General features: G+C 50.1%; 2 protein-coding genes across 4 annotated transcripts in view; one reads left to right on the top strand and one right to left on the bottom strand.

The window, feature by feature from the left end:
* The first annotated feature begins 272 nt into the window (after positions 1–272).
* Positions 273–15,978, top strand: DPYSL4 (dihydropyrimidinase like 4). The gene is made up of 14 exons (XM_035547718.2): positions 273–372; positions 1,825–1,913; positions 2,350–2,534; positions 3,335–3,499; positions 4,910–4,971; positions 5,069–5,149; positions 6,580–6,648; positions 6,774–6,894; positions 7,604–7,760; positions 9,163–9,304; positions 10,261–10,431; positions 11,871–12,050; positions 13,954–14,125; positions 14,850–15,978. The coding sequence occupies exons 1-14, from the start codon at positions 334–336 to the stop codon at positions 14,939–14,941; spliced, it is 1,725 nt and encodes a 574-aa protein (XP_035403611.1). The 5' UTR covers positions 273–333; the 3' UTR covers positions 14,942–15,978.
* Positions 15,979–18,071: 2,093 nt separating this feature from the next.
* The window catches only part of STK32C (serine/threonine kinase 32C), a 91,352-nt gene continuing 85,357 nt past the window's right edge, over positions 18,072–24,066 (bottom strand). For all 3 annotated transcript variants that reach the window (XM_035547889.2, XM_035547890.2, XM_035547891.2), the window contains 2 exons: positions 23,165–23,232; positions 18,072–22,440 (listed from right to left, as the gene is read on the bottom strand). In XM_035547889.2, coding sequence (XP_035403782.1) covers positions 22,302–22,440; positions 23,165–23,232 — 207 coding nt within the window. In that variant the 3' untranslated portion in view covers positions 18,072–22,301. The remainder of the gene's footprint in view (positions 22,441–23,164; positions 23,233–24,066) is intronic.

Raw genomic sequence — 24,066 nt, 5'->3', positions numbered from 1 at the left:
CCCATGGCAGGGGTGGCACAGGACGGTCGCTAGGGTCCCTGCCACCCCGAACCGCTCCGGGCGCTGTGGTTCCCCCCGGGGGCACGGCTCCCCTCGGCGACGGGGAAGCCCCCGGCCCGCAGACGGCCCCGCACGGCCGAGGCGAGCGCGCGCCGAGTGCCGCCGGCCCCGGGCTGGGTCCCGCAGCGCCCCGGCCCCGCAGTGCCGGCAGCGCGGCCCCGGGCCGGGGGGGGCCGAGGGGGAGCGGGGGGAGCCGGCGGCGGGGGCGCGCAGGCGCGCACGGGCGCGCGCACGGGCGCGCGGGCACGGCCGGGCAGGGAGGCAGGCAGGAGGATGTCGCAGCCGGGCAAGAAGAGCATCCCCCGCAGCACGGTGAGGGCGCGCGGCGCAGCCGCTCCCGGCGGCCGGAGCTCGCCGCTCCCCGGCTGCCGCCCGCCCCGGGCCGGCCCCGCACGGGCCCTCCCCTCCGCTCCCCTCCCGGCGGCGGCGGGCGGCCCGCGGGCCCTTTGTCGGCCCGGCCCGGCGGCTGCCGGCTTTGTCCCCCCGGCCGCGCACGGAGCCGGGGCCGCGGACAAAGGCGGCGGGGGCGCGGGGCAGGGGGCGGGGGGCGCTGCCCCCACCGGACCCCGGCAGCGCTGCTGCGGGGCGATTCCCTCCTTCCCCTCCTTCCCCTCCCTCCCCTGCTGCCGGGGCTCGGGGCAGCAGCAGGACGCGCCCCCGGCAGCTCCGCTCTTCCTTCCTCTCCTTTCTTTCCTTTCTTCCCTCGGCCGCCCCCCGGCCGCGCTCCCGGGCGGACCCCGCGGGCAGCGGCTGCGGGGCCGGGGCCGCCAGGGCGGAGCCTTCCCGGGACCGGGATTGCGGGGCCGGGAGCCGAGCGGGGGGGCGGTGAGCGCCTTGGGAGTTGGGGAACCAGCAGCGCAGTCGTTGGGTAGCTTCTCCGTGCGGCCCTGAGGGGCTCTAGAACCAGGCGCCGGGGGTTTTCCAGGCTCGGCGTTGCGGCAGCGCACGGTGCCGTGCGGGCAGCCGTGCGGGCTGTGCCGCCTGCTCCTGCGTCCCTCCGCGGGGTCTGTGCCCCGGGACGGCCCCGGGACGGCCCCTTTCGGCCCTTAACGGCACCAGAGAGCAGGGAAGGAGCCCCTCGTTCTGCTGCAGTTCCACGTTTACAGAAATGCAGCTGCTTTCTGATTTTTGTGGTTAAAGATCTTGTAAGGCTGACAACCGTGCCACAGTCTTGCTTTGAAATGAAGCAAGTCCTTGAGGCATTACCAGCCTTTGACAAGACTGGGAAAGCTAATTAGGGAATGCCAATAAATTACCGGGTTAATAAGATGCACTTAACAGCCCTCACAAGAGGCGCTGATGGAGGAGTCAGATGCACGGCTGAGCTTCGGGATGTTGTCTTGCCACACTGGTAGAGCCGCTGAGCACCTCACCCGGGCAGCCGGTCCCGGCACCCGTCACGGGTCCGAGGGGGCTCCTGCCCGGGGCTTGCTCTGCACGGGCCCGGGGCCAGGCCCCACCACAGCGCCCGGCCGCTGGCGTGCTCCCTGCGAGCCCTGCCTCCGGAGCTGGGCGCCTGGGCTCTGCGGCGTCCCTGTCCTGGGCTCGTGCCCTGCATCACAGGAGATTGTGTCTTGCTCTGAAACTGTATGTGGACTTTTCTGCAGGGTACAGCTGGGCTTTGGTATGGAATACTTAGGATATTAAACTAAATTTGGATCGTTAAAGCACAAAATGTTAAGTCCTAGACTTCATAAAAGCTCATCCTGAGCAAAGAAGCATCTAAATAAAGCAATCTCGAATTTTTATTTGCTTTTCCACTAGAGCGATCAGCTTCTAATCAAGGGAGGAAAAATTGTCAACGATGACCAGTCATTTTATGCAGACATTTATGTGGAAGATGGTTTAATAAAGTAAGTTAAAATTTTGTGGGTTTTTTTTGTAACAAAATTTCCGGGAATATTACAGCATCATTTAATTTGAACAAGGTTCCTTTCTGTCAGTTTTTCTCGTGGAAATATGTCCCCTATCTGAAAAACAAGAATTTTAGAATATGGCCAGGCAGTGCCTAGTGTGCCCCAGCGGCGTTAGGCAGCCCCGGGGCAGGGAGGGATGCGGGGTTTGGTTCGGCAGATCCCGGTCCGGTCCTGGAGCCGACAGCTCCTGACCGTGCTCTGTCGGAGCAGAGCTCTGCCCTGCTCTGGGGACAGCCTGGCAGGGAACGTTCCCCAGAAGAGCTGGGGAAGCCCACATGAGCGGGCCCCACCAGCAGGGCTTGGACTGGGCTCTTTGTACACCCGCACTTAAAAGTTGCTGCCACTTACCAGGGCATCTTAATACTGTTTTCAGACAAATTGGAGAAAACTTGATCGTTCCCAGTGGGGTGAAGACAGTTGATGCCTACAGCCAGATCGTTATGCCGGGCGGGATAGACGTGCATACAAGGCTGCAGATGCCTGTGATGGGGATGACCTCTGCTGATGACTTCTACCAAGGCACGAAAGCAGCCCTGGCAGGAGGAACCACAATGATCAGTAAGACGGAGCGGTGTTTGAACAGACTTCTAAGTAGAACATCGTGTAGTGAAATACATGGGGCCTTTTGTCGTGGCAGAGATTATTTATCCTCAAAGCAGAGAAATGTTAATTTTTGCTATAGTAATCAAAACATCGCAAAACTAATTAAAATGCATTATGTGCCTTTCAGTATCTGCCTTCCTTTGCTGTACACATATATTGCAAACATATAGCTGTTCCTGTTTTACCTCATAAGACAGTAAAGCAGAAGAAAACTTTAAACACCTTTTTATATATATTTTTTGTTATGTATGTAGAATAATTTTTATTTCTGTTTTGTTCTTATTCTGTTCCCAAAGCACATGGTAGTATTGGCCCAAAGAAGCAGTTCTGAAAAAATCTGCTGTCGTTCTGTCCCATTGTCATAGCCAGTACCGCAGGGATTAAGAGCAAACACAAGAGGAAAAGCAGAAAGGGATGGGCTGTGCATGGCTGCACGTGGGGAATGCCCAAGGGAGCTGCGCAGCAGTATGCAAGGCCATGCTTTGTCCTCTCAGCTTGCCATGTGGTGGAGGCTGTATGAAAAAAAAGGCATAACAATAGCCATAAATTAGTTAGTCTGTTTCTTTTGTTTCACTTTTCTGATACATGTATCTGTAATCAAAGCTATAAAAGCGAATTACTATGAAAATGTCTCTTTATCATAGCAGTAAAGTCTTGCACAGAAATACCTGTGGCTGTTGTAATCTCCAGGTGTTTCTCTAGTCACACAGAGCTGTCCCTAGAAAGCATACCAATACTCTGCAGTATTTCCTCAGTTGACCACGTGTTCCCCGATCCCGGAACGAGCCTTCTTGCTGCATACGAGCAGTGGAGAGAGTGCGCCGACAGCAAAGCCTGTTGTGATTACTCACTGCACGTCGACATCCCTCGCTGGCACGAAAGCCTCAAAGAGGAGCTGGAAGCCCTCGTGAAAGACAAAGGTAAAGCACAAAGAGCAGTATTCTGACACAACCCCACCCCCACCAAAAAAAAAAAAAAAAAGAATATTGCAGTATAGGCACATAAGCAAGTTCCCCCAGGGTAAGCTGTGACAGTGCTTCTCTGCAGTAATGCTTTTATCCACTGATAAATGCGTACGTGCAGGGGACCTTACTCATTTGCTATTGAGGTGTGAATCACCCATCTTTTACCATCTAGGCTAAAGATGTAGACAAGAGTATTTACACTGGATTCATACCCTAACATATTTTGCAGGATCTTGTTCATGTGCTCTTACCTTTGGGCAATTTATAGCCCAGTATTGAAAATCTGTTTTGGAAACTACAGAAATTATATCAGGCTTCCTGATTCAGGCTCCCTGACTTACAGACAATATTTAAATAAAAACATTTGAGACTGGACTAACAGGCCCAAAAGCTTTAGGGTTTTCCCAGAGATGTCATTTGTGTTTCTAATTCCTGTACATCCTAAAGTATCCCTTGGATATAGCTTACCAAAAAGCTGGCCATGTGTCAGGAATTCATGCATTTCATTAATACTTAATTCGATGTTTGGAACTACATTTTGCTTTCAGATATGCTAATGTAGAGCTAAATGACTTCAGTGTAATTTGCAGTCTTGCAAGCAAGGGCTTAATTGGTCAATTAACATAGAAATTTGCAGTGAATTTCCCATTAAAATGCTGAGCGGATGAAGTAATGTAGCCATTCAAAGCTTAAACCAGATATTTTTCATATGTATGTTCCCATGAAATACAGTTTGTTTGCAATTTGATCGTAGTTTGGGATTAGTTGTTGCCTTTATCCATATAAAAAACTGTGGCAATTGTCAGGCTTTGACACCATTCTTCATGTTTCATGTTTGACAGAAATGAATTAAGATTGTGTGCAATGCTGTGTGCAGAAATACTGTACGTCTATTTGTCTAACTAAATGCCAATGTGCTAAATAACAGTGCTTTAAAACAAGAGAGTCTCATATTTTGTTGTATTTTGTGGTCTTGGCAGTAATGCATTAATTCAAATACAGTTAGAAGTTGAAAGAAACCATAAATTCAGACCACTTCTGGAGGGAAAATTAAGTTTGAAAGCAATGCATTTATTTCTGTGAATTTGGATCGAGTTACAGAGAGTATCTAAAATCAGAAATGGATGATGTGGTTTTTTTTTTGTTCAGGTGTATCCAAACATAGGAGCGTATTGTCTCTCGTGACTCCCAAAACGTGGGGTTCAGCTCTCATGAGAAGAGTTTCAGTGCTTAGCCTTGGTTTGCTTTCAGCCTAACCCCCCCCTGCACAAAGCCACCTGAGTCGAACATCTCTGCTCAGCCCGTACCAAGGTGCTGCGTTCTGAGCTGTGATAATAAATGCACGTGTTGTTTTCTTTTTTCAAGGCGTGAACTCCTTCCTGGTTTTTATGGCTTATAAAGACAAACTTCAGTGCACTGATGCCCAGGTAATACAGACAGCCAAAGTGCAATAGAAGTAATTTTGCACTTCTGAGCATAGACCATAATTTATCTGATACTGGGCAACCCATTCTCTCTTGACAGATGTATGAAATATTCAGCATTATTCGAGACTTGGGGGCCATTGCCCAAGTGCATGCTGAAAACGGAGACATCATTGATGAGGTACAGTAATTACGTTCATTTAAATTAAAGGTGGAGCAGAGTAACTTGATGTAAGGCAAAGTGCTGACTTCAACAGATAGGAGACAGACTCTAATAGACGGTGCCAGCATGCTTTTAGCATTCATTTGATGCTGCAAAATCAACAGAGATATGTCCAAATGAGACAAAGAGGAGCAACCCGCAATTGCTTTGGGAAGAGAATCAGCATGCACTTTTAGTGTGTGCTGTCCACTGCTATCACCTGGATTGTTCACCTTTGAAACCTCTAGCAGGGCAATCTCTCATTCCTCTTTGCATCTTGACACCAAGCCTGAAGAGGTCAGGGGAATCCAGAAATGGTGTCATCCGTCACCTGCCCCTTCTCTCCTCCACCCACACGCTCCTGGTGGGATTTGGTCTCCAGTATAATCTGAGTACCAAAGCTTTGGCGGGAAGGGGCTGAGATGAAATCCTGTTGTGGTAGCATGTGCAGACACAAGAATGTGCAGGAGGATCTGGAGCTCCTGCTAAAATCAACAGCATCCTTCCAGTTTTTCCCATGCACTTGGGTTTCATCACAGAAATCTGTTCAATAGTTCCCAGATAGGAGCCTCTTAAAGGTTGACTGACTGCCTTAAGTGATATTTTATCACATTATTTATCTTGTTTAGAAATCTTGAGTATGCTTAGAAGACTTGAGGACTTGAGAAGGTTAAAGAGTTTTGCATTTTTTAAATAATCTACATTAGACGTGGTAATATATAATCTCCAAAAATGGCTTTCAAGAACTTACTTGGTATTGCAAACTGTTCATTATTTTTCCTTTTTAGCTTTAGAGAAGAAAGTCCTAGGTAAATACTGCAAATAGTTGATAGATGTAGAATTAGACTTGTGGTTCCTTTTAGTTTACGGTCACTTAAGTGTTCAGCATGGTGTGGGAGGAGAGTTTAAAATGAAAGCAGAATCCCAGTCCTTGAAATGGGTTTATCTGAACAAACAAGTTAGAGGGTAGTTCCCACCCCCATCTTCTCTTGTTCCATGGGATTCTCTGAGCAGCTTCAGCCTAGGCTCAAGAGCCCAGGAGATACCTGCTCCTTTTCTGTAGCCGTGAATCATTTTTAGCATAGGCTTAGAGTAAGCAGCGGTGGGTCTGAAATCCCAAATCTTCCAGAACTGTAACTGGGTTTAAAAAATAGAGAAGGTCCAAAGGACATGTAGCAGTTCCCAGTCCAAAGATGTTTCCACAGCATAAGGTGGGCCTTACTTTCACTCCCAGCAGTTGATGGATTGTCATAGATATCATGTAATTGTATTCATTTATCATTTACATGTATCATGTAATTGTATTCATGAATTGCCATCATCCGCCAGGCACTTCTGAACAAGGTGAGTCCCACATCACTTCAGACAGACTATTCACATTGCTCACTTGTTCATCGTCTTCCCCCTAGGAGCAAAAGAGACTGTTGGACCTTGGGATTACGGGGCCAGAAGGGCATGTCCTGAGCCGCCCCGAGGAGGTAATGTCAACAGCTTTTCCAGCAGAACTATTCAAAGCTGCAGACCAGCCACTGCTTGTGGTGGTTCAGCTTTGACAGAGATGTCTTGAGGTGTTTTCTGCTTGTATTCGTTTTTGTGTCCGCAGGTTGAAGCAGAGGCAGTGTACCGGGCCATTACAATAGCAAAACAAGCCAACTGCCCCTTGTACATCACAAAAATAATGAGCAAAGGTGCAGCAGATGTGTTAGCCCAAGCAAAGAGAAAAGGTAAAGCGCTATTTAATGTTTGCACACTAATTAAGCCTATTCAAATACGTCCAGGAATGTCATGCTAGCTGCAAGGTTTAATAACTCGTTAGCACCTGAGTTCTCTCACATTTTAAGGGTGCTAAAACTTGGTGTTGGCTTTTCTTCACAGAGTATGCCAGAGCTAATTGCTCTGAACTGAACTCAAAAGATGTGAAGAGATGTGCTTGAAACTGACACCCGAATCCGAGTAGATGCAGCAAAAAAAGAAAACAACAGCTCGCTTCTGATCATTTCTCATGAACTAAATGAAAAATGGAACTGGAACAAACTCCATATTTAAATGGGGTGCGCTGGGGAGGGCTAGCAATGTTCCTACAGGGAAGCAAGGTTGAGCAATGTCCTGAGAACACGGTGTTCTGCAGCCATGGCTGCCCCCAGCCAGAGAGCCTCCGATTTGATGTAAAGAAATGTGTAACGCTTAGCAGATAGAAATGTGCATTTTTTTCTAAGGGGAAAAGAGATGCATTCAAAACTTGTTCTGGCAGTGCTTCCCAGTCATCTGAGATAATCTGAGGGATTAGTCTATATTTAAAAAGCTGAAATACTGAGAGCACAGGAGGTAAATGAAGCCATCCTTACTGCTAACCACGGTATTTGTCTGCGCTGTGTGAAAGGAGGCTCAAGGGCATGCAGCACGTTTGCAGTCCCCGATACCATTGCTCTGCAGGCACTGTTGTGTACGGAGAGCCCATCACCGCCAGCCTCAGCACCGACGGCTCGCACTACTGGAGTAAGAACTGGGCCAAAGCCGCAGCCTTCGTCACCTCTCCTCCCATCAGCCCCGACCCGAGCACGCCGGATCGTCTCACCTCCCTGCTGTCCTGGTGAGTTCTGTGCTGGCGCCTGTGGTGCTTACACCCTGCCCGGCTGGGTATGTGGTGGAGCGGTGCAGATGGGATTTCCGGAGGGCACCGGTAGCACCGGTAGCAGGTGGGCAGCCTGCACGTGGGCACGTGGCGTGCGGCACGGCCTGCGCCTCCCTGAGCCCGCTGGAGTGCAGTCAACGTGCGGAAACCAGCCTAGAGACTGCCACGCTTCTCCGTAGCAGAAGCGTAAATCTTGGGTTGTTTTTTCTAACAAGGAGCCAGGTGACAGTCGTGTGGCTGCTTTGAAGGAGAATCTAGGTTCGGCTTTGATGAAGCCGGGTGGCAGCTACCAGACTTCTCCCATATAAATCAGTCTCACACGACCTGCTTCCATCCTCAGAACTGCGATCGGGAGCACGCTGCGCCCTCCCTGTCACCCGGGGGGCCCAGGGCACGGGGAACTCAGCGGCCAGCAGTGCTCTGTCTCACCGTAGGCCACAGAAATCTACCTGCATTAGTTTAGCTTTATGGTAAATTGAAGGGTTTATCAGAAGCAACGTTAGGTATTCACAAGCTTTTAAAATCTGAAACATAAACATTTAGGGCATGTTACCCTGGAGAGCTGTTTTCAATCTATTGTTATACAACAAAGCCCATCATGTCAGCATGAGCATCTCTGGAACAGTTCACAAACACAACAGACACTGACAAGTCAGCAAACAAATGGACAGGTGAATAACAATGGCTGCATGTGCTCTGTCTGTATCCAGAGATGCAACTGTGACTGGAACTTTGCATTTACATGCAGTATGCATCCATACAGTACTACGTAAAATGTAGTATCTTATAGGACATTACATTTGGTTTTATCCAGAATCTTGTTTTATTTAACCATATCCTTGCTTTAAGAGATATTTTAGCACCATATCAAAAGAACGGTTCTTCTTAGAACCACTTTCATATTAAAACAATATGAGGTTCAAAATGAAGGTACAAAGATTGAGATGTTTACTAAACAGTAAAAGTAATAGCCAGTTTACGAGAAAATATCAAAAGCACATATGAGGCTGCTGTTACTGTTCTTAGAAGATTTCAGTGCTTTATTCCTGTACAAATTAGTAGAGTGAGATGCCTCTGTGTACTTGTAAAAATTGCCTTAACTTATCTGGACTTTCAGTGGGATTTAAAGATCGGAAGTCGCCTGCCTGTGCAGCGTTTATTGATTAAATCAATGTACAGCAAACAGGCGGAGCACAGAGCCCGCAGGCACTTGTGTCACAGTCTTGTAGGCAAGGGTGAACTTCACCCAGGGAGAGCAGCCCTTTCAGCGGAAAGGAGACACATTTTCACAGTTCCCAGAAGCCCATTCAAAGCCGCTGTCGTTCTTTGCCTCTGACCACATCTCTTCTGTTTGTCCCAGCGGCGACCTGCAGGTGGCGGGCAGCGCTCACTGCACGTTTACCACCGCCCAGAAGGCAGTGGGAAAAGACAACTTCACCCTCATTCCCGAGGGAACAAACGGCATTGAAGAACGAATGTCAGTAATTTGGGAGAAGTGTGTGGTAGGTACTGAAATAACACTGATTCCTTCCTCCACGCGAACACAAGTAGATGTGAAGAGTGCTTGGGGCAGATGATGTCAGATTTCTCATTAATTCAAATGAGCCCTGAAGTGTGACATTGTCTAGACTGCTCCTTCAGAAGAGCTTGATAATGGGAGAGAATGTGACACTCGAATGCCTTCAAAGTGTCTTCAAAGGGTTCGGTGGGGGAATAACCCCCCCGCTTCAACTTGCAGTCAGGAGAGAAAGTCTTCTACAGATTTCTGTAAGGGGAGGACGTGATGTTGCTCTTCACTAGAGTTCGCAGGAGGCCCGGGGAGGTTGGAGGGGACAGGGAGCATCCGTTATACCTGCAGGAGGTTCCCGCAGCCCTGTCCCACACCGCTGCACGTCGGTGTGCTCAGCCCCGTGGGCCTGCCGCCCCCCAGAGCACCCCCGGGAATGCATCCCGTGGCACGGAGAGCTTCGTGGCGACTTCCTGGAGGCAGGGAACCATGCTGAAGTCTCATGTAGGCTTTGTTCTTGAGGAAACGAAGGAGTTCTTTAGGAGTTGGACTCAATGATCCTTGTGGGTCCCTTCCAACTCAGATTTTCTATGAAATATAATTCTGTAGAATCATAGTGTGGCTTGGGTTGGAAGGGACCTTACAGACCATCGAACTCCAGCCCCCTGCCATAGGCAGGGACACCACCCACTAGATGAGGCAGCTGTTGAACGTCTGAGTGGTCCATTTCCAGCTGTTTAATGCTTCAGCGGAGCTTAATAACCATCGCGGGGACAAACATCTTGAATTAAATACTGTGGTCAAGACTGTGGGATTTTTGTCGGTGTATAAAAGCGCTAAGAGAAAAGTTGCATGCAATCTCTGTGTTTGTATGGAAAGTGCAGATTTGTTTGTGGTGGGCCCGCTGTGCTTTCCCGTATCAAATGGTCCTTCCTTCCCTCTGCTGTCCAGGTCTCAGGGAAGATGGATGAGAATGACTTTGTAGCAGTGACCAGTACAAATGCTGCCAAAATCTTTAACTGCTACCCCAGGAAAGGGCGAATTGCAGTCGGCTCTGATGCAGACTTGGTCTTGTGGAACCCCAAGGCGACAAAAATTATCTCAGCAAAAACCCACAATTCGGTAAACTAGCTTTTTAAGTATTTTATTGAGATGATACTATAGTCAGAAGAGAGCAGTAAAGTAATACACTTCTTCAGATCAGAAAGATTAGTGCATTCACCAAGGGGTGAGTAATGTAGATAAGATGATGAAGGACCTTGCATTTGATTTTTAAAATGCAAGCAAATAAAAATATCCCTTGTTTACTGTAGAACTGGAGAATTTGTGAGGGGCAGGATTCTGACTGAGTAGCTGGGTGATTGAGCTGAGACAGTCTGCCTCTGGAACACAGGTCTTATGATTGATGTGCTCGCTGCAGACTGGAAAAAAGGTGTTGACCTTGTTTTGAGTCCTAAATCAAAAGAAAGAGCGTGTCCAGTGAAGGCAGCATGTGGAGGCCTGAAGCACATGGGGGAACAAACCCCAACTCGCATTAATTCCTGTTTGGTCAATGTGAACTTTTAAGTTCCAATTTAGAAAACAGATAGTGGTTCTTTTAATACCTGTGCAATGATTAAAGAAAACAGCTGTTCATAGCGTAAAGCCATTTTGCCACCAGAGCCAAACGCCAACATGCCCCAGAGACCCAGGTGCCCTCCCCTCAGGCTCTGGTCCTTGGCAGGTGTTGCTGGTCGGCAGAGTGAGTCAGTCAGAAAAAGTTCGGGGTGTCTCTTAGTGGCATTTTATCCGTGGTTTTCCAGGCTGCAGACATCCCCAGATTAATTTCCAACATGAGTCTCGGGTAGAAAGCTGTAGTTGAAAGTGAGGGATGCATTTGAGGTGGCGTGAGGTGAGTTAAAGATGGAGCTGATTTAAACTAATGTAGAAACATTTTTTGGCACAAGGTGTTTTATTGAAGAAAATTATCATTATTACTGAAATATTTTGGTGTTTTCTTTAAAAAATAGAAGCAGTTTATTTTTTTTGTCCAGAAAATTCTCTTATGCTTTTTCAAGATGCAGCATTTTTTCATGGTAAAGTTTGGGTTTTGGGTAGTTTGTTAGTGATAGTAATGGGAATATTTGAAAAAAGTTGGCATGATTTTGCATTTCCCATAAAATTCAATTCTCTCACATTTACTGTGGTAGAAGACTTGCAGTGTCTTGGAAAAAAATTACAGGAACGTTGTCACCAAATGTGGAACTGCAGCAGAGCTCTTCTGAGGTTTTTAAATAATTATTTGTTAGTGTATAGTAAAAATCTGGTTTGCTTCAGGAATGCCACGAGTCTTTTGGGCAAGTACTGAATCTTCTGAGGATTTAATTTTTCTGTTCCACTTTGCCTTAGTTCATCCAATTAGAAGAACCTTATTATTTGAAATATAAAGGCTTAAGTTAAGTACAACTAATTGTGCATGAGGAGTAATGTACAAAAACGCATGCATGTGTAACTGGATAGACTGTGACCTCCTTTTCTTAAATCTTAAATTTACTTGACAACCTGTTTTTTTTTTTTTCCAGAATGTGGAGTACAACATATTTGAAGGCACGGAGTGCCATGGGGCTCCTACTGTGGTCATAAGTCAAGGAAAAGTTGTTCTTGAGGATGGGAACCTGTTTGTCACCCAGGGGTCAGGTCGCTTCATTCCCAGAAAGACGTTCCCTGATTTTGTTTATAAAAGAATAAAGGCAAGAAACAGGGTAAGAAGACTTCATTTGCAATACTCCCATATTTTCATTGCAGTCTCCCTGCATTATTGTACTGAAGTCACTGTTCTGGTATGCCCGCTGGTGCAATAGGCAGCAGAAACAAGCGTATTGTTAATGTTACTCCTCCTCATACCTTGGAAATCTGTGATGTTATCATGTAACTGCTTTGGTGTATGGCTTGGCACAAACTACTTCATAATGCCTGTTTTAGTATTATAACTGATCATACTAGTTTTATTAGCATTACTTACCTATTATAAAGATACAGAGCAAAAATATGACTTCTACCAAATCTATTTGTTTTGCATTGAGCTAGAAGGGAAGAATTCATCTCTACCTGTGCTAGAAATGATTACGTTACTGTATTACCAATCTGCTGCTTTGCTTCTGTCCGTGACTAATAGGGGTAGCGTTCAGTAGTTGCTGGAAATAACTAAGTCCTTTACAGTGTGCTAGCACAGCTTTTTTAGGAGATACAAAGACATTCAAACGTATACAAATCTCCTTAACGACTGCGCCCTCCTTCCCTTTTCCATGGGTTATTTTAGACATTTTCATTATGCACTGTAGATGAATGCAGTGCAAGAATCACAACCCCCAAGCTCACCAACAGCACTGGCAGTGGCAGCAGTGGTCCCAGTTTGCCTCTCTGGAGTCCCTGCTGCAGTGGAGTCAGGGGAAGGCCCCCAGGAGAGGGCAGGACCTTGTGGTCCACCTCCAGTCCCTTCAGGCAGTCCAGCAGCATCGACAGCTGCAGCACAAGAAGCCCTGTGCTGTCGGCTCCATCTCCCTGGCACTCCTAGCAGCCTCTGCATTGCTCTCACACACAGGGATGCCATGCGGGCTGCCGGGACAAGGAGCCCCTGGGCTCCTTGCTAGCAGTCAGGTTGTGTCTGTGTTAGCTTTGAAAGAAGACACCCTGTGCCGCTATTGTGTCCTAAAGGACAGAGCTTGCTAAATATTAACTCTCACTTACTGAAGGTCCGTAGTCTCCTGGCTAGATGATAATTGAGTGTCAAACCAGGCAGTTAGTGATTTCTTTAAGTTAATTCATTTGGGCAGGCGCACTTGGTACTTTGCAAGCAACCAGACAGTCTGCCCATGCCATCTCTTGATCCTTGATTTAACTGGAGCTTTGGAAAAGAGCTAGGGTCAAGAGGAGTGCTGTAGAGCACTGAGCAGAGTATTTTCTCTACAAGGCAGTCAGCATGAAGATGAAGGTGATGTATGAGAAAAATTGCTATGGAAAACTTTATATACTTGTTGATTACCTATCAGTCTGTCCCTTCTTATTTGAAACCCAGCACTTCTCATCTGCAAAACAAGCCCATTCTGACCCTGTGGCTCCCAAATGACTGCCACACTGTTTTGCCTGTGAGGAGAAACAGCCTTAAGCACATTCTGGATGAAGTACTGGCAATTAAGTCTTTTCCCTGTGCCAGCTGTGGCTTTTCTCATACAGGTCTGAAGGGACGGAGTGTGGCAGGACACGGCAGTGGCACCACGCCATACCGCCTGGGGCGCGTGCTGCTGGGACGCTGCCACCAGGGCAGAGCGGCCGTGGTGTGGTGGGCGAGGGGCCGGGCACCTCCTGCCCGCCCGCCTTTAAGGGGAACGGAAGGGGGCCTGTGGGTGAGACACCGGCATGGCAGCTGGGTGCCAGGACTGAAAGAATAAAAAGCAGTTTTTATGCTTGTTTCACAAAATGCAGGTAACCCCTTGCGCAGTAGTTTTGCAGGACTAACCTTTAAGTGCTTTTCTTTTTGGGGTGAGTGCAGCCAGGGGCTAGTGCGGCAGCGCTGCAGCAGTAGGTGAGGACCAAAACCAGCCGGGATCCCGTTCGGGTTCGCCAGCGTTTGTGTGTTCCTCACGCCTGCTCCTTCGCTCCCCGCAGCTGGCCGAGGTGCACGGCGTCCCGCGGGGGCTCTACGATGGGCCGGTCCACGACGTCGTCCTAAGCACGAAAGCCGTGGCGCCCACCACGGCATCGAGGATGGCGGCCTGCGCGGGCAAAGTGCCGCCCGTCCCCGTGCGCAACCTGCACCAGTCGGGGTTCAGCCTGTCCGGTAGGTGCGGCCCGGCGCAGCGGGACGGGGCCCGGCGGCGCTGAGGAGCCGCCACGAGCGTGGCCGGGCCTGGCTGGAGGCACCCGGAGCGGGAGGGCGAGGTGGAGGCCATGGGCGGTGGCAAGGCCCTGCCAGGCCAGGCAGGGGCTGTGTGTGGTCAGGGCTCCGGGGAAGCGATACATATCTGTATGACAGCTGGCTTGTTCAGGCTGGTTCAGTTCTGAGCTTGGACTGAGTCGTGTAGCTCCATCCTCAGGAACCAGCAATAAAACTTCCTCTGCCTTCCCATGTAGGCAGAGGGTGCTTCAGCACTGCCTGGCACAGCATCCCGTGAAAATCTGCCCGGCAGCATTAGTGACCTTGGAAAAAATTACACTTTGTCTTAAAATAACTGCCATCATTTTGTTTTCTTGGCTGGCTGAACTCATACAGGTGGATCATACAGTGTTTAATAAATCTACAGGGTCCCACGTTTTATTGCATAGAAGCTGTTTATTTACAGGGAAGCCATTTACAACGTCCAGAAAGAAGCAATAAAAAATAAAGGCATTCAGGCAACCAAAGTCATTCCAAACTGTACTGTGATAATACAGCATCCAAATTAACACATATTGAAAATACTAGCACTGCTCAAAAGCGAAATACTTGATGACTGGTGCATTTAAAGCAGCGGGACCTTCACAGCTTGTGGATGTTACAGCCACATGCCTCTCCTTTCCCGCAGGGTCACAGGCAGATGACCACATTGCCAGACGTACGGCTCAGAAGATCATCGCCCCTCCGGGCGGGCGCTCCAACATCACCTCCCTGTCCTGATGCCGCGGTCCTGCCCACTGCGCCCGGCTGCCTGCGGTGGTGCCTCCTGCCCACGGCAGCCCCACGGCAGGGGATCGTGCCGGTGGTGCTGGGGCCGAGCCAGGAAAGGCACGGTTGGTTCCCTCAAGCTCAGGATGAAAACGAGGCATTCTTCAGATACCCTGGGCCCCTTCTTCTCTTAGGTAGAAAATAGACGAAGCCCACCCAAGAGATAGTGGTGATAGTATGCCCATCTGCATTTCTCCCACTCCGTAGAGCTCCCAGTCTGTATTTCTTACCTAGATACTCAGAAAGCCCTTAGCATATGCATGCCAACACCTAGAAGTACGTTTTAAAGTGTGTTCAGCGGTGCTGCTAGCTGTCTTGTGACCAGGATGACCATGAAGGTGCATTTGGCTGGAATATGCCCCTTTCTGTCGCTATGACTGCCCTTCCTACTCCAAGGACTTTTTCCTGAAGAACACTTTCGTACACAGTGAATCAGGGCTGTTGTGCTTGCAGCTCTCACCAGGCAGCTCTTTACACCATCTCCTTGGGCAGCTCGGGCATGCTCCAGGAGCTGTCACTGATGAGACGGCGCAGCGGTACGAGCCCACAGCGTGGCCGACTCGCCCTGTAGCGTCCCTGGGGCTGGTGCAGGTGCTGTCAGGGCAGGCCAGGGTCATGGCTGTGTTTGTGGGAGCCACAAGTCCGGTCTCCTGTAGTCTTGTTAGGCTTGTTTTTAAAGGTTATTTATACAGTTTTTCAAGTACCAAGTGTATGTCTTACAACCAATAAAAGGCTCATTTGAAGGCCAGTTGCATATGACAGACTTTTTTATAAAGGCTATTCTACCCCGTTTATTATATTCAAAGGTACGTACAGTAAAAGTGAACCTCTATGCCACAAAGCTATGCATGGACCTCTGACAGAATGGATCACCATTTGGTTTTTGTTCCTTGCTTGGAATAAAGTTTGTTGGAAATCCTGAAATGATGGAAGTGGTTGACCGGTCTTTGTCTATTTTTGTGTGGTCTTCTTGGCTTTTTATGCATGAGAGTTTGTAAAATTGATTCCTGACGTATGGGTTTCTGCATACTGACAGTAAGAGTTCAGTGTTTTTGTTTGTTTGGTTGGTTGGTTGTTTTTTTTAGCTTGTCTACTCTGACCTATATCTCATAGCCCCATGCAATTACCTTTAGGAATTTCTGTATCAAATACAGATGAATATGCAATTGTTCAGATATATTTTATTTAAAAGAAATAATTTATTTTTGTTTAATGGTTTTCCCTTTTTTTGCCTGCAGTTGCAATGAGGCTATTGAACATCTATTTATTTTCTTCCTGAATTGTGTTTTGTTTCTTTCTAATAAAAAGCATTTTCTTTCTAAAAACTGTAAAATCCAGTCATAGAGAAAACACTTGAATTAATTCCCAAAGCTGCGTGCTGCTAAGAAGCACCCCCCCCCCATCCAGCGAGGATGAACGCAGCCAGTAACCCAGAACAGAGGCTTGCGCCCCTGGGTTTCCCCAGGCCCTGCACAGCCCCAAATCCTGCTGTTCTTAGCCGGGGACTTTCTGCAGGCTCTTCCTTGGCAACATTCCTTCCTTCAGCAGCCAGGCTGCTCGTTGTAAGGGGCCAGGCCAGGGGGACCATGGCAGTGCCTGCAGACACCGTCCCCTCCCCGCTGAGCCCTGCGGGTAGGGTTGGGGCCAGTGCCCCCCTCAGCCCCCGTCAGCTCTGCTGCTGAGGACGGGTTCGCGTTCGTTCCCTCTGTGGGGGATATTTCCCAAAGAAGTGTCCTGGGGAGCAGCAGAGCCCGCAATGCTGCAGGTTCACCCCAGCCTCCACATGCAGCAGCGGGGGCTAAAACACTGAGTGTGCCCCCCTGGGATGTCTGACGGGTCCTGCAGACCCAGCTGTCTGCAAACGCATCCAGAGCCTGCAGGAAACGAACCCACCTGGGGCACAAGCAGTCTGCGTGGCCTTAATTCCCTCTGACAGCGTCGCTGCAGGCTCTGGGTCAGACGCTTCCAGGCGCTGGCTCAGCCGGCGAGGCAGAGCTGGCGTGCCTTCGCCGTGCGACGCTGGAGCTCAGGTCACGGGGGGCTGCTGGGGGACAGGGACCCCCGGAGAGCATCGGTCCAAGCCCGGGCTCCAGCGGGGCAGCCGGCTGGAGGCAGCGCCGAGCCAATGCCCGGTGTTTGGGGATGATGTCTCGCCTTCTAGCAGAAGAGCCGCGCTATGTTCCAAAAAAAAAAAAAAAAGTAAAATTCAAAGACAATTGCCCAGCTGCAAGCAAAGCGGACTGTACAGGGCATGAGCCTGCAGGCACCCAGCGGGGGAACCGGCCGAAGCCCGAGGCTGCAGGACACGGCTGCAGAGGCACCGGGAAGCAGGGCTCACGCTTGTAGGGGGGAGCAGCCCAAAGCACGCAGATCAGCCGGCAGGCTCTTTCCTGCTTTTTCCCCAGCTTGCAGCATACCTAGCCATGAACCACCCTCTGGTGGGCAAGCGGGCTCCTTCCCAACCCATCCAGCACAGGCAGCTTTCGTTCAGACCCAGCCATCCCAAACGGCAGCACAGTCACCCCGAGCAGGTAGAAAGGCAACTTGGATGCTGAGCATGGGCAGGGGCATCCCCCTTGTTCCGCCCTGAGGACGAGCACCAGCAAACGGTTTGCAGCCTCTTAGGAGAAGAAATCCCAACCCAAGGGCAGGCCGTGGGGAGATGGCAGGCGCTGCTGCTGCGGATGAGCGACTGGAAACGCTCCTGCGGCAGGCGGGTCCAGCGGGCACTGCGCTGCCACCGGGATAAGCTGGGGAAATGCAGCACCGCTCACAGAGCTGCTGCCGCGAACAGAGCTGCTCATTGCCCGGCTGTAAGGTGCTGCTGCTGCTGAGCTTCTGCAAGCGAAATGCAGCACACGCAGCAGACTGGTGGTATGTTTTGGCCATTACACCAACTGGTGTACTTTGGATGCTAAACAACTCCGGTCTGTGACGCGTAAACAAGAGATATAATTATAGCATGCACTTTTTACAAGTTTTAGTGTTTTCCTACAGAGCAATAACCTAAAAATGACTGCAGAAACTTGGCAATGCTAAAAACACACATTTATTACTCCACATATGCAATGGCTTCTTGCAGTATCTGCAAAAACACAAATTTGTTGTCATAACTGAAATCTTCAGTGACATGGCAGTATTGTCATGCAATAAAATTACAGAAATGTATGAACTTAACATACAGAGATATGCTTTACATATCCAATTTACACAGAAATAATTAAAAACTATACCCTACCAAGGCATCAGGATTTCGGCACTGTCCAACGTCAAGTTCATATTATTGGCATTTTTGCTATTATTACTCCTATTCTCTTTTTGGCAAGGTATAGAGCAATAATAAAGAACTGGCAACAAAAGAAACATCCGGACCTGATCTGGCATTTGTTTTCTATGCAAAATTCCCAGTGAAGTCTGTGTAATTCAATGGAAACACTTAAAAATATGCAACTTTGCAGAACCTCAAAATACAACAGATAAGAAACTCTTATGGCAAGGAATTTCAGGAGAATAATTTATAGGTGATGCAGACTTTTCACAGCAGATCATGGCACACCCTGTATAAATCTGTCATACAAAAAATACGTGTATTTAAATACCTATATACAGAAAATTATTGTATTCTGGTTCTAGTGGAGATGTAAACCAGAGCTGGATCAACTTCCAAGCTCTGCGTTACGGGGTTTGGTAACGGTAGTGCTTCACGACTTCACCATGAGTTTTGCTTACACCTGGAGCTGAATCAGGCTCTAAAGCAACAGAGGGAGAACAGAAGGACAGAAACGGCACAGAGGACTTCAAAGCAACACGGTTTTCCTAGGAACCAGCCCTTCCACAGGGTGTACACCCCACAGCCGCACGCCGAGCCCTGCCGGCAGTGCCTGCGCTGCTGCCCCAGCACAAGCACCCCGCACGGCCACGGGCACCACGCTCTGCTCCAGGGCAGCCCCACGCTGCACCCAGGGCATGGGCTGGGCACGGGGCCGCACGGAGCCGGGCGTGCAGGGGACGGCAGCACGGGGACGGCAGCATGGGGACAGCAGCGGTGCAGCCGATGCGAACCCGCCCCAGCCCACGCGCCACGGACGGCGGTGAGAGAGCGGCCCCGACACCCCGAGGTGACAAACAACGCCCTGCCCCACGGCCCCACGGCAGGAATTGAGGTGACAACATACAGACACAAACAAAACAGCAACAGGGAGCAGGGCACAGCAGAGGCGACACATTAAAACCCATCCTGGGCTTTTTTACAGTGAAGCAAACAGGTATCCGTTTATTACTGTGTTTCCTTTTTACAATTACTCGTTTCTTTCAGTTTCATCTCTGGGGTCTCTGCATAAGTAGGCATCAATAAAACCTGTTCCCCAACTGGGCAGTAGTGAAGTGTACGTCCATGCAGTTTTGGAAATGAGTACTCAAATTATATCGTACTCACGGTGTCTCGACTACACGGCACAGTGATCCTAGAAGTCTACGTTGTGTCACCTGTTCCCAGTGAGCAAGATCTAGAAGTTTCTGATGTGAGGCAGAAATGAGAGTTCCCAAACATGTTTCCCTAGGTGTTTGCTGGATTTCAGCAGTGCTTTCTGGGCAGCCAGGATCTGCCCCCAGATCGTTTTGTCTTGGGAGCAGCCATGACATGGTGTCTCCCCAGAAGCTTTGCGGGTCACTGCTCAGCGCTGCTGAGGGCATTTTTCACCACTTATACAGGAAGCGGAGTGCTGAAAGGAGAACATAAATGACCAAGACAGGTTCTGGAGTGAGGCACTCCGGTTTCTGGGAAGTGAGCCAGCTCATGTCTGCACACAGCAGCGGGATGTTAAGGGCCATTTGTAACATGTCCTAAAGAAAGCGATGAAGATCTCTGATGAGACACGTCCTACAGGACTGCAGACATCTCCTCTGGCCTGAGAGCTTGCGGCTGAACAGGATGTACCTGTACCTCCCGCACAGGGTGCATTTTGGTCCCCAAATAAACGTTACACTCCTCGTTGATCTCAGAGTCTCTAAATTTGTCATTATTTACAGAAAGAAGCTAAATAGTGAAATGGAATTTAATGAAAAGAACCATTCATACCGGTGAAGTAAACCACCTATAATTCATACTTCCTGAACAAAAACATCTCGTGACCCTCATCCTGCTCCTTTCACACCCACCTGGCTCCTGGCAGGCCACGAGGCAGGTTTCCAGCCCCTCGCGGCAGCAGGGTTATGAGACTATTCCCACCAGAAGCCAGACAGAGCCTGTCTCGACGTGGTTCCGTGACTCGAGACTGAAGTGCTGTTCCCGTGATCGTGCTGCTCACACCCAGCGGTGCTGTGCCGCGAGAGGTGCTCAGCACAACCCCGCCACTGGGGCAGCCGAGGCAGAGGGCAGCTGGTGCCGAACAGCCACAGCCGTGCCGCCGGCTCCGCGAAGAGGCTGGGGGAAACGCAACGCACGCAGACAGTACAGGACCGAGGAGCAAGCCGGCAGGTCCCGCCGTACATCCAAATGTACAGGACTCGCTCCGACGCGCTGGAGAGCCCAGTTCCGTGAGCTGCCCGTGTCCCCGGCACCGCGCTGGTGCCCCTCAGGCGCAGAGCGACGAGGATCTCTTCCAGGGAACCGGGGCTGCCGCGGGGAGAGGTGCTGCCAGCGGGCCGAAGGCACGTGGGACCCATTTATCGACGTGGCTCGCTCAGCGCCTGCCGCCTTGCCCCCAGCCCCACGCACGGGACCGCACCGCTCCGTGGAGCCGTGGGGTTGTACTGCGCAGATGCTGATCGGATGCACCGTGTACCTGGCGCTGTCCTGAACACAACTGTGCCACTGGTATAAAAGCTTTGGCTTCCCCCAGCCCCCCCCTAAAAGTTGTGCCTGCACACCTGAACACGTCTATTGAAAGACTTTTGAAAGTTTGGTTCTGCACAAACATAGTCACTCACTGATTTCCACATAAAACTGTGGAAAATAAATGCTTTGTGTCTTTTTTTCATATAAAAGAGTTTTAAACTGGTTAAGCCATTCTATTTCATCCACTGAACACAAAATTTGTCCTAAAAGAGTCTGCATCTGTTAAAAACGTTTTCTATCCCTTTTTGTGTTACGAATCTGCACGAGGGATGCAAACCCAGCAACCTCCTTAATGGCTGGCAGCAAACAGATTATGACAGCTGTAAAGTGAATGCAGTTCTCATGAAACCTTTGCATATCACAACGGGTTTGTGTTGCAGCAGACCCAATGGCTCATTTTTAGCAATAGTAACCAAAAGCCACTGTACAGCAGATTAAGCAACTAATATAGTGAAGGCTCCTGAAACAAGAAGAAAGGTAACATCCACAGCTGGAACAAGCCAAAGAGATCTCCTGTCTTATTAAGAAGGTAAAACAGGTATTGGTAAATTATACACAGCAGTTTTACTTTACACTGAAAATAAAGTAAATCGAAGGGTGAAATAAGATACTCCCCTCTCTTTGTGATCGAGCAGCATTGTAAGGCCACCCACTTTGCTTCCACTAAAATCTGCATCTATGATGAAATAAATCCTCCGAACCTGGACAAACAGCACCAGAATGATCTGATCCGTTTGCACAGCTCCTTGCAACTCACAACAGCTATGTGAAGAAAGCAAATATTTAGATATATTTTACATATCAGTTATGCGTTTAATCATTACCCAGCCCCAGGAGAATCCATGGAGTGCACAGAAAACATTTATTTGCCGGGAGTCGGGAAAAAGACTCTGGCAGGTGATGAAGAGACAAGGGAGTGCCCGGGCCACCCCATCCCATGCCACAGGGCCGTCCCTACACCACGGGACCGTCATTGCCCTTGGCTCTCACCAGGCTGCTGCCACCCTCTGGGACCAGCGAGGCTCTGGGGCTGCTTCGACTCGCAGTGGGAGCGCTCGTCCCCGCGCAGCCCTCACTACCGGGAATGCCAGAGTACGGTGTAACCCCTGTTCAGCCTGCCTCCTGCTCCACACCTGCTGTGCCCCTTTGTTGTAGGTGTAACTTCGTATGTTGGCATCTTAGTGTGTTAAAAGCATGTCCAGATCAGCAATCTGACATTAAAAAAGAACAAATAAAGAAATTGGTCTACTTCCTCCGACGAGTTGCATAGCAAGGATCCTTACCCACGACAGGCACCCCGGTGTGCAGACCGGCATTCGCCTAAATCCCGAATTCGGTTCTGTGAGAACTGTCTGTGTTGCTACAGCATTGCGAGACGACTTGTCGCGCGTCTCCGGTTGTCTCGGAGCGCAGCCGGTGTTACTCAGCGCAACCTGAGAACGGGGGGCGGGGACGGGGCGGCCGGCAGCCCCCAGCCTAGCTGCTGCCCGCCGAGGAGCACACGGAGCTGCACATGTTCAAGTTGGAGGTCTCAGACTCGGCCTCCGTCTCGGCTTCATCGGTGGTTTCGGGGGGGGACACGGACTCGCTCGTCTGCTCTTGGCTCTTCTTTAGCCTGTGCGGAGCAGAGGGACCAGGCGTTACACCGCGATCCCCAGGGCGAAAGCAGAACAGGCGGTGTGGAACGTGTCTGCAGCAGCAGCACGGCCCCGCGGCCCATGCACTGCTCCTCGTCAGGTGCCTACAGCAGGCCCTAGGTAACGGAGAGGAGGCTTTCCAGGGAGGCAACACCCCCCCACCACATGGAAAGGTCCTTACACGGGCTGAAGTACCAGCAAAACACACCAACATGGTCTCAAACGCTCTGCCACAGCCTGCAGGCTTCAGCTTTCAGAAGCGCTGCCTGCCCGACCTCGGCCACAAGCGGCAGCAGCTGCTTTAATGCCAGCACTTCTACTGCCCGCTCGTGATGTGCAGAGAACATTTTCCCACGTTCCTCGCTTTTGTCCTCCCAACAACATCCTCTAAAAGCAAGATGGACAAGGGGACAGTATGGGTGAACTGGAGGTGTGTCATATGTCCATGTTAGACCCCAGAAGCTTCTCTGCAGCATATTTTCTTTGCCTGCAGTGGTTAATACCCACTGATCTTGTCCCCCTTTTTGGGAAGAACTTTTTTGCAAGGATGCACCACCTGGGCTCCTTGGCTGACATCTGTCACACAGAGCCAAGACCTCAGCGAGATGCTCCTGACCTTCTGGCTCTGGCACTCTCGATTTCTGAGATAAGACAGGAAAAAAAGGTATTTTTTCTTTCCAAAAAAATATCCCCCACACTTACTTCTCTCTGTTAAAGATGACAAAGTCTTGCTGGATAGCTTCAAGGCATTCTTGGAGATAGTCATTTTCCTGTTGAAGAAAAAAACCACACACGCGTAAGAAGTCCCATCTGCATACCACTGCTTCCTACAGCAGGCACAGCACATAGCAGCCACCAGAAACTTCAGCCTCAACAGCTGATGGAAATAGCAGAAGCGATCGCTTTTGTGGCTTTCACTGGGGGCTTGTTTCAGCTGCGGCGTGCGCAGCTCTCCGTGAGATGCAGGTAACACCGTTCTCCAGTTCAACACAACGTGTTTGTCTGTGTGTCCTGCGGTCAGTGTTACCTGCTGGCAGCGAGGAAGAGGCCCAGCACAGCCTGCGGGCGTGAGCTGGTGGCCGAGCGCAGCCCCACGGTGGGTGCGCCCCGGGGTGCCCACACCAGGGAGCTGACAGCGCCCGCACGGCAGGAGGAAGGCGCGGATGTGCGGACGGCTCGTGTCCTATGTCTGCTGCTGTCCTACCCCCTGCACCCGCCTGTCCATGTGCAGAGACCTCCCCTGAGGTCACACACTGCCGCTGCGGGGCCAGCTCCCATCCCGTGCTGCCACACGCGCTGAGGGTCTTGGCAGACAACACGCCCCTAGCTCTCCCGGCAACAAACCCTCCCAGAGGTATTCTCAAGTCTGCTTATTCTGTTCTTTTCCTCCCCAGCTTCCCGATTTATGCCCCGGCCCTTTACAGTAAGTCTCATTGATCGCAGCATTAACTCCTGTCGAAGAAGGAAGGGATCTATTGCAGTTAATTGGCGCAGACGAGGCAGGCAAAATCCTGACTGGCGCTTCCTGCTGCTGCTCAGATAACGGGTATCGGTGTCCTTGCGGGAGGGGACGACTTCTGTTTCCGTATTTTGGAATTTGCTCA

This window comes from Cygnus atratus, chromosome 7, assembly GCF_013377495.2.
Source record: "Cygnus atratus isolate AKBS03 ecotype Queensland, Australia chromosome 7, CAtr_DNAZoo_HiC_assembly, whole genome shotgun sequence".
Taxonomy (NCBI): domain Eukaryota; kingdom Metazoa; phylum Chordata; class Aves; order Anseriformes; family Anatidae; genus Cygnus; species Cygnus atratus.
The sequence above is the reverse complement of the archived record's forward strand: the minus strand, read 5'-3'. Positions and strand labels throughout refer to the sequence as shown.